Source organism: Danio aesculapii, chromosome 22 (assembly GCF_903798145.1).
Source record: "Danio aesculapii chromosome 22, fDanAes4.1, whole genome shotgun sequence".
Taxonomy (NCBI): Eukaryota; Metazoa; Chordata; class Actinopteri; order Cypriniformes; family Danionidae; genus Danio; species Danio aesculapii.
The window spans coordinates 7,112,126-7,121,864 of NC_079456.1; the positions used below are offsets into that span (position 1 = coordinate 7,112,126).

General features: G+C 38.9%; 1 protein-coding gene across 1 annotated transcript; it reads left to right on the forward strand.

Annotated features, from left to right (window-relative positions):
- Nucleotides 1-377: 377 nt before the first annotated feature.
- On the forward strand, nt 378-8,303 carry LOC130216590 (uncharacterized). Its single transcript, XM_056448484.1, has 4 exons — nt 378-426; nt 3,257-3,568; nt 7,776-8,066; nt 8,179-8,303. The coding sequence occupies exons 1-4, from the start codon at nt 378-380 to the stop codon at nt 8,301-8,303; spliced, it is 777 nt and encodes a 258-aa protein (XP_056304459.1).
- The last annotated feature ends 1,436 nt before the right edge of the window (nt 8,304-9,739 follow it).

A 9,739-nucleotide genomic window follows, 5' to 3' on the forward strand; every position in this document is an offset into this window, starting at 1 on the left:
TGTTAATTATACTACAGAATTTTTTTATTTAACTTATTGCAAGAATTAGAAATCATCCCATTTATCAAAATCAGTGTTTGGAAAATCACACACACACAAGTCTCTCAGAAGTCAGTTTTATAAAAGAAGGTGTTATTATTAAAGCAGTAGGCCAACAACGTTTGTTAAATGATAATATAAATGATTTATGTCATTATGAACAATATGAAATACAGATATGACTGCTGTGATAGCAGGTTGTACTCGTGAAATGTGGGTGGAGGTCAAATCCTGTGGGGCGGAAATACAATACTCTATTAATGTCACAGTTTCACACTGTACTGTTAGTTAAAATCTGTCTATCAAAAGAAGCATTCATATATTTTAGTCATTATAATATGAAAATGGTTCACCTGTTTGTTTTGTTCAGCGTGTGGCATCTGACTGGTGAGTTAAATTCAGTTTTAGAACTTGACTTGTTTAGTTTTAATAAATGACTCTACCATTATATTTAACTATGTTTAATAAGCCATGTGGATTTTTAAATTCGGCTTTTTAAAAAGATGATAAATAAAAGATTTTCAAATCAAAATTAAATGTTGTGAGCTCTGCACCACAGTATAAAGTTACTTTGTAAATTCAGTTTTTTCCACTGAGGCATTTATTCAATGTGTTGGGATGTATAGTCAGAACTCAAACAATAGCGGCTCTTTTGTTTCTGGTCTTGAAAGAACAATTCACATGAAAAGGGAAAGGTATATCCGAAATTTTCTGTTGATTTACTCGTCTTACAGACCATCCATTTACCTTGACTCAAAGAGGGCATTTAAGATTTTTCATTTTAAACATTATCCTTGGTAATTCGTAATGCAACATTTGTTCCCTTTGAGAGTATATGGATTAATATGGATTAAGAAGTTACGCATTCATTTCATGGAGTATTTTCAGACAAAGTAAAAATCTGATTAAACCCAGATTGGCTTTGACTTCCCATGAACATAGTTAACAAAAGTCAAAACTAATTGCAAAAATTATTTTAATTAATTTTAATAAATTTTTATTAATTTTCTAGCAAAGAAAACCACAAAAACATGTTTAAGTCATTATTTGGTGGAATGTTTTATATATATTTTTCAGTTTTCTTATTTTCTTAACTTGTTGTTGCTTTAAGCTATGTTTGTTTTCGCACTTTTTTTCCATTCTGACTTCATTTTGTGGATAAAATTGCAAATGAATGAATAAGATCAAGCACTTTTAACAGCTAATATTACTCGTTATTCTTTTGGGGCTTTGTTTAAATGTAAGACCGACTTTATCTGTCACAGAACAAAATATAATGTAAGCTATTGTAAATACTAAAGTTTTTTCAACAGTACATGAACTAATCTGTTGTGGTAATTCTATAATTACTGTCGTAATTCAACAACTATAGTTATATAAACAAGGCTACACAGTTTCTACAACGATAAAGTTTATAATTCTACAATACACCACATTTAATTGAAGTAAAATGAAATATTCTACAGTATTTATTACTATTTATCTGTTCATGGTAATTAGTATGTTGAATTGTTACATTTATAGTTGTGATTCATATTTGTGTAGCAAAATTTGCTCATATAATTCATACCTGGGGCAGCACAATCGCCTCACAGCAAGAAGGTTGTTGGTTTAAGCCTCGGCTTGGTCAGTTGGCATTTCTGTGTGGAGTTTGCATGTTCCCCCCGTGTTTGCGTGGGTTTCCTCCAGGTGCTCCGGTTTCTACCTACAAGTCCAAAGACATGTGGTACAAGTGAATTGTGTAATCTAGACTGTCTGTAGTGTATGAGTGTGTATGGATGTTTCCCAGGGATGGTTGTAGCTGGAAGGGCATCCGCTGCGTATAAGATATGCTGGATAAGTCGGTCGTTCATTCCGCTGCAGCGGCCCCAAATTTATAAAGGGACTAAGCCAAAAAGAAAATTAATGAATGAATAAATTCATACCTACCAATGCTCCCGTTTTTCCCGGGAGTCTCCCGTATTTTAGACCCATCTTCCGCCACCCTCCCGCTTTGTTATTTCTCCCGGAAAACTTCTACAATTTTTAGTACAGTCTGTACTGTAACACCCCCGGGTCGTCAACTTTAGTATAGTATCCGATTGTAATACTTGAACGGAAACCAGCTCAATAGCACAGTTACTAACACCACAGTACAATTATTAACCCAGCCGCTTCCCAACAGTGTTCTTCAGACACCTCACCCTGAAATTTAAATAGGTAGAACAGCTTGCATCAGTCAGAGTTTAGTCTCGCTAAATTCTAGGTAAGCTTGGGGTGTTTCCAGGTGAGGTTGTTTAGAGGGTTTGTTGATTCGAAGCAGGTTTGTCCTGAGAAAATAGGCCTTACATGTGTCCAGCCCCCTAAGATTTCCCCTATAGAGATGGAATTGACCTTAATGTGGTGTATGTGTAGGGGCTTTTTAAGGTTTCTGGTATGAGGAGCTGACAAACTGGTGAGGAGTACCCCTTCCCCAAGGAACTTTACAACCCTTTGTTTGAGTCTACATTTCATTTGCATCCATAAAAAATGTTTACTGAATTAGACTCACTTTTCCCCAAAAGATCACAGCGTTTACCGTGTGAAATACAATCACGGGACATACATCATCATCATCATTAGACACTAAATATGTTGGGTATTATATAAAATCAGAATGATTAAATACTTTGGCTCTAAAATTCTAAATAATCCACTAATGATATGAACAAAAACAGCCACACAGACATTAAAATATTATGTTCTTTAGAATATAGTCTCTGGATATTTTGAAGAGAAGTTCTGTAAGGATTTGCATGTCTCTGTTGCACTCAAAAATGTCTGCTTGTTCAAACTACCTAATTACAATAAGCTGGATCAGCACAATTCTTGTGTTTTTTTTTGTGGGATAACTTAATTGTTTTATGTTCAATCAACTTAAATTTGTAAAAAACCAGTACGTTAACTTAATTGATTTGTGTTGAGACAACATGAAGGAATTGGTTAGAACCCAGCATTTTTTACACTGTGGGTGTACATGGGTTTGTTTCTCCTTATACATGGGCGGCGTGGGGGAAGTTTTCAGATAACAGGCCTCCTAGTGTGATCAGTTTGTGGGGGTTAAAGATTCAGAGGGTATATTTAACAATTGTTTGCTAGATGTAACAATTTATTGTGCTTGATCTGGGTGCTACGTAAGGTTGAAAAATCGTATCAACAATTAGAAAATTAAGTCAACACAATTTGCTTTGTTTTTCAGGTGTGTTTGGTGAATCAGTGTCAGTGACAGAGGGAGATTCAGTCACTTTACACACTGGTTTAACTAAACTGATGGGTGATGATCTGATTAAGTGGAGGTTTGGAGCTGAAAACACTTTAATTACTAGAATTAATGTAATGATCAAAAGACTTGATATATATGATGATGTTCTTGATGGGAGATTCAGAGACAGACTGAAGGTGGATCATCAAACTGCATCTCTGACCATCACAAACATCACAACTGAACATGCTGGAGTTTATAAACTACAGACCACCAGCCTGAGCAAGAATTTCAGCATCACTGTTTACAGTAGGTTCAAGATTTATTAATTAAATATAGCTACACAAAAATACACATCTTAACATTTATTCCCTGTCCACATGGACACTGGTATTTTCAAAAATGCACTTTTTTTCTACACTGACTGAGACCTGTCTACACATACACAGGTATTTGTATAAATGGAGTTTTCTTCGCTTTCAATTAAAAAAAATGTCTGTCCACAGGAAAATGCAAAAGTGCACTGTGATGCATGTTAAGGGCATACCAAACCAACAAGTGGCGATAATGACACTTTTATACTGAGTCAACAAGTAAATTGCGTTCAAGTCAATGCAAATGGGAGAACAAAGGCGGATTATTTTCCCGCGGTTGAACATTATGGAATATGTAATACATTTGCCGCGAATGTGAATTTGCCTCATTCATGTCTTCCATGTTTGGTGTAAACCCAGCTGTGCTGGCCAATCAGAAAGGAGAAAACAGCGCACATGCAGACGTCATGAGGCTAAAATTATGGGTTACAGGGGTAGCCTTGTTCTGTGAATGAAGTCAACACGTCACAGTATGGGTCAGCCTCGTTATGGGTGAGCCGTTAGGAGAGGTTATGTCAAATTAACCACGCTTCCCTGGCAATCACAGTCTATGATGAATGCAGCTGAAAAGCAGTCAGTGATTTCTTTTTTGCCGACTAGCGATTAGCGACTAGCGACAAGCGCTCTCATTCACAGAGCAAGGTTACCCCTGTAACCTATCGTTTTATTTCATTTCAGTCAACATTCCAAAGTATGGGTCAACAGTGTACCAGATGAGGTTAGGAGGGGAAATGAAATTCAAGCGGGGCTCAATGAATTCAGGAAAACAAACAATTCATGCTGATAGAACATTTTATTCATTTTCCTCTGCAATTTACATGGTTAATTCATCATAACATGAGATTGTATGCATTCCTGGCCTGCTGTTTGCAAGACCATATATGACCATATATGAAACAACATTCAAGTGATAGAATGGGCAAATGTCACAGATGACCACCTGGCATTGTTGGAGAGGCTTTAGCTGCCTGCAGGGTCACAAGAACAGCTTCTACAATATTGCTGTCTGATTTACATATAGTGTCCAGATATGTAAGCGGTATCTCTCTGGATTCTAATGGTAGATCTGGCCTGGGGCTTGAGACAACATGCCTGTCTGATTGGGAGCCACCATGTGAACCCCTCAGTAAAGCTATCAGATCTGGTATCCATTACTGCTGGGGCCAATCAGGTGCAATGAGCAGGACTTTGGCCTTTAAAAATCTCACCTTTGCCAGGACTGCTGGAAGAAGTGGGAAAGGAGGAAATGTATACAGAATAACCGCGGAGGCTATTCGTTCGCTAGGGCATACCCCTCGAGCATGTGCCGATAAAATAATCTGGGCTAAGATAAGATAAGATAATATAAGACAAGATAATATCCTGGGCTTTTTTGTACAGAGATGTTGAATGCAGTCTGCCCTGGTGATTTATGTAGGAAACAACTGTTGTGTTGTCTGATCGAATCATTACCTGCTTCTGTTGAAGTTGAGGGAGAAAATGAATCAGTGCTCGAAATACTGCCTATAGCTCCAAAAAGTTTATGTGTGTCCCCCTCCATGAGGCATCCCATTGCCCTTGCACAGGGTTGCCTCTCCAAACAGCCCCCAGTGTACTTGTGAGGCATCAGTTGTAAAGTCCACCTTAAACATACTAGGCCTAACTGGACACCTTCCTTCAGGCCTGAAGTCAGAAGCCACCACTTTGCTGCTGGAAAACAATGCAGGTCTTTTGGAATTAATCTCCTCCATTCTTGCATGGACTCACTTTGTGCTGCTCAAACCATCGCAACGGCAGCATGTGAAGCAAACCCAGTGGCACTACTTGGCTGGCTGCTACCATTTGGCGAAGCAGTTTCAGACCCAACCTCACCGAAACATTCTCCTCTTTCAGGAACTTGGACAGGCAGTTCTTCAGCACAGACTGTATCTGAGGAGTCAGAGATGCACTCATTGTAAGACAATTCAAACTCAAACCTAAATATGTCACCACTCTTGTGGGAGTGAGACAACTCTTCTTGCGATTCAGATTCAGCCCCAATTGCTGTAAGTAGGCTAAGACCACATTCATGTTGCTCCTGGCCTGCTGTTTTGTGGAAGAAACCAATCTTCCAGGTAATTGACTATCTGGAAGCCCTGTTGGCGAAGGGGAATGAGTTCTGCATCCATACACTTGAGGTGTGGGGAGCCAATGACAGGCCGAATGGGAGAACATTGTACTTGTAAGCATTGCCTTGGTTGTAAAACCTGAGGTATTTTCTGTGCTCGTTATGAATTGGGATGTGGAAATAAGAATCCTGGAAAGTGCACTGTTGTGAATCAATCCCCTTGCCTGAGGGAAAGGGTTGACAGGGAAAACATATGGAAAGGCAGTCACTTCAGATGGTAGTTGTATTTTCTGAGGTTCAGGATGGGCCGCAGACCGCCATATCACTTCTGAATCGGGAAATACGTTGAATAAAACCCCTGCCCCATTAATCTCAAGGGCAGGTGTGTTTTTGCTCTTTTTCCTAAAAGAACTAAGACCTCGTCTGTCAGAGATCTGCACTGTATTTCGTCTTTCAAATCAGTGGGAACAACCCCTCGAAATTGGGGTGGTTTGAGTTTGAACTGGAGCCTGTATCCAAACTCCAATGTGTTGAGCACCCATGTACACAATTGGCACCAATGGAGGAGATGTTGAGTGGAAAAACTTGGGGTCGGAGGTTAATAACCATCAATGATGGTCTCTTTCACCTGATGTTCTTGTGGTAGAAGACTCTCATATTTTACAAAAGGATTGCTGCTTTCCTTGACCTGGTCTTATTGGTGGCCCTTGGGCAACAGACCGACACTGATTTCCAAAAGCCTGGCCTGATGGTTGTGCCTGAGGCCAAGTTGATGTACATGGACCCCGAGTAGTTGATGCTCTAGTCACTGATCAACTCAACTTTCTTGTCCTTAATGACTGCTCCAAAGCAGCTTCCGCAAGCAGTCCAGGGACCTCCCCAGTGCAAATGTGGGACCGATCTGAGGAGCTGTAGCTAGCTCATAAGCTGCTGCACCTGCCAGGTTAGCCAGCTGTGCCCTAGGGAGTGCTGTGGAACTAGGAGCCTTCCATGAAGATTGCAGTTCCATGATGAAATCTAGAAGCACTGGCAACCCCTCTGTTTTCAGATGATGAGGGATTATATCGAACACAGAGGCTGTTGTTGAAGCAGCTTGGGATGGCAGAGTCACTGATTCCTCTGAAATGCTGTCGCCTGCCTCTGTATCAGAGAAAACCTCTTGCTCAGAAGGCATATAGGGTTTTCATCTCTTCCAAATTCTTCAGATGCTGCTACTCGGAGCTCATCTGGGTGACAGCATTAGTGTTTTGACCATGCATCCCCCAAATGTGGAGGATTTATAGCCCACTTCTGATCCTCTAACAGATTATTAAAAGTCTCTTGAATACCTTGCTTTTGTTCTGAAGGTGACTAATACCTCCTTTAATATGTTTCTGTTTTTGAGACTGTTTGCGTCTGATCCTTTTCTCTGGAGGATCCCATTCAGGCTTGGAAACTAATGGTTTCCTTATAACAGCAGGAAGTAAATCAGTCAATAAGTCAGTTAGTTTTCACCTGTAGGAATGAAGAGGCCCCTTTTACTGTGTTATCACTAGACAAAACAGCTTTTCTCCATGTGGTAGCATTCACCTTAACAGGTGAAGAGGCCCCTTCATGGTTAATTATTTTAAGTCACCTAAAAAAAACAAAACAATATCAATAAATAATTATATTAAAACTGTATATGTCATATTACATTGGCTACAAATTACACATACATTTTACTTACCTCATGTTTGTAAAGGTGAAATGCTCAAACAGATATCCATAAATACATGGTACCCTCATGGACAATTCCTTTTTATTCTCTATAATTTGTTTTCTAGCCACACACGGCAGTTTATAACAGTTTACAACAAGTTTGCTCCATAAAACAGCTCTGTGCCGATAACTAGGAGGCAAAAAAGAGAAAGCACAGGCTGCTTTTCAGCTGTATTTTTATAGACTGTAATTTCAAGCGAGGCATGGTTAATTTGACATACCATCTACTGTAGACAGGGCCACAGATGAGAAAATTGAAAGTAAATGTCATAACATACTTTCTGATGTATATTCCAATTTCTCTGACATTTTCCAGCGTGTCTGCCTGTTCCTGTCCTCATCAGAGCCTGTTCTTCCTCCTCATCTTCATCTGTGCAGTATTGTTCAGTGTTGTGTTCAGTGGTGAATGTGAGCGCTGTGAGTCTCTCCTGGTACAAAGGAAACAGTTTATTGTCCAGCATCAGTGTGTCTGATCTCAGCATCAGTCTCTCTCTACCTCTGGAGGTGGAATATCAGGATAAAAACACCTACAGCTGTGTGATCAACAACACCATCAGCAACCAGACCACTCTTCTGGACATCAATACACTCTGTCACACACGCGAAGGTATGGTAGCACTGATATATCATTATTGATTTAATTAATGTATTTTTTTTGCCAAAACTGATCATTCAAGAAGCTGTAATTTCTCACTGTTTATTTTTTTTTTTTTTAGAAGTCCACGCCTCTGGCTTTGAGACTATAGATCCTGTGCTCCGATTGGTCGTCACTGCTCTGATGGGCATGGCAGCTGTGGCTGCTGTTGTTCTTCTGGTCAATGACATCAGATCTACAATGTTTTGAACTTAACATCTATCATTAAACTGCTATTTTGTTGTAGCAAGATTCAAAGATGAAAATATGTAGCCTAATTGTTTGAAAATCTTGCTCTAAACTAGATTGTAAAATGTTTAAATATGGAGTCATCTAGTAACCAAAATAATAAATATTTATATTTTTCATTTGATTCATTGGTGCCAATGGCCTAGTAGCTAGGTGCTCAAGACCCATTGCTAATCCTTCCTCTCTCTCTGGGACATCTACAATGTCCTATACATTAAAGCTGGGCTATTCAATTGGCCCCGAGGCAATTTGTTCCGGCCCTCCAAATAGTAACCCTCAAAATGGCCGCTATATTTATGAAATGACGTGCGTCTGTTCAATACAGCACCAGCTGCAGTAGAAGGTTGCGCAGAGCGTGAGTAACTTGTCCTTAAGCAAGTGCGAGCAGCAGAAAACATTTGGATATGTTTGTAGAAAAGGCCTTTTGTTTAATGCACTATTATCGTTACTAGGGATGCAACGATTAGCAGATTTTTACTATTAACCACGTTTTAATTTGTCACGGTTAATTAATCGTAAAGGCTTCTCAACACCGCATTTCTAGTGCATGGAACAAAACTGCTGCAATTGAACAAAGTTATGTCAACTGCGCGCTAGTTTAGGGTTGCAAGCTAATACACCAAGGTTAATACGCAGGCGCACTGGATTAACTATAGCAGCTGGCCATTCATATAGGGCATCTTTTCTGTGCGCAAGGTTATTTCCTATGTAAGAATATATGCCATTATGCGTACACAAGCAGTGCGACGCCCAGTAGAAAACATCTCACGCTGTAGCATGGCTTTCAGTGTAATGTAAACAAACGATTAGAAAAAGATTAGATTAAAAGATATTAGAATTATTACAAATTATTAAAATGATTATGTATGTATGAATGCAGATAATAATAACAGTTCATTTAAATACTTAGCTAATAGCATAAATTAACATTAGAAGTGATAACCATGAAACCATGATTATTCTTCGGACTTTATAATCTTACAACCAAAAGCTATAAATGTTGCATCCCTAATTGTTATGCAGTTCAAAACATAACATATGAATGTGTCTGGATGTAGAAGCCTACTTGAGGTGTTACCATGTTGTTTATGTTAAGTATGTAAGTGTTATGAACTGATTTTGTAATGTTGCTAACTGATTTATCCATGCCAACATCACTTTCGTGAACCTAGATTGTTTTGAGTGGTTGTCAAGGTGTTACTATGCAGTTTTTAAATTGTTCTAGTTAGTGTTTAGCATGTTGCTACAGTATGTGGTTTCTAGGGTATTCTTTGAAATTGGTTGCTAGGATATTATTGGTTGTTTACAATAGAGTAGCAAGTTAAAATCCTAATATTTTAAAGCAACGCACTGCTTTTGTTGTGCTTCAAAACACAACATTTGAATGTTTCTTAAAA

What these genes read in the sequence shown, in the direction of transcription:
- LOC130216590 (XM_056448484.1), top strand. Translation starts at nt 378, where the DNA reads ATGAAAATGGTTCACCTGTTTGTTTTGTTCAGCGTGTGGCATCTGACT. An exon ending in TTTCAGCATCACTGTTTACA is followed by an intron (nt 3,569 to 7,775) that starts GTAGGTTCAAGA and finishes GACATTTTCCAG; the next exon opens with CGTGTCTGCCTGTTCCTGTC. An exon ending in ACTCTGTCACACACGCGAAG is followed by an intron (nt 8,067 to 8,178) that starts GTATGGTAGCAC and finishes TTTTTTTAGAAG; the next exon opens with TCCACGCCTCTGGCTTTGAG.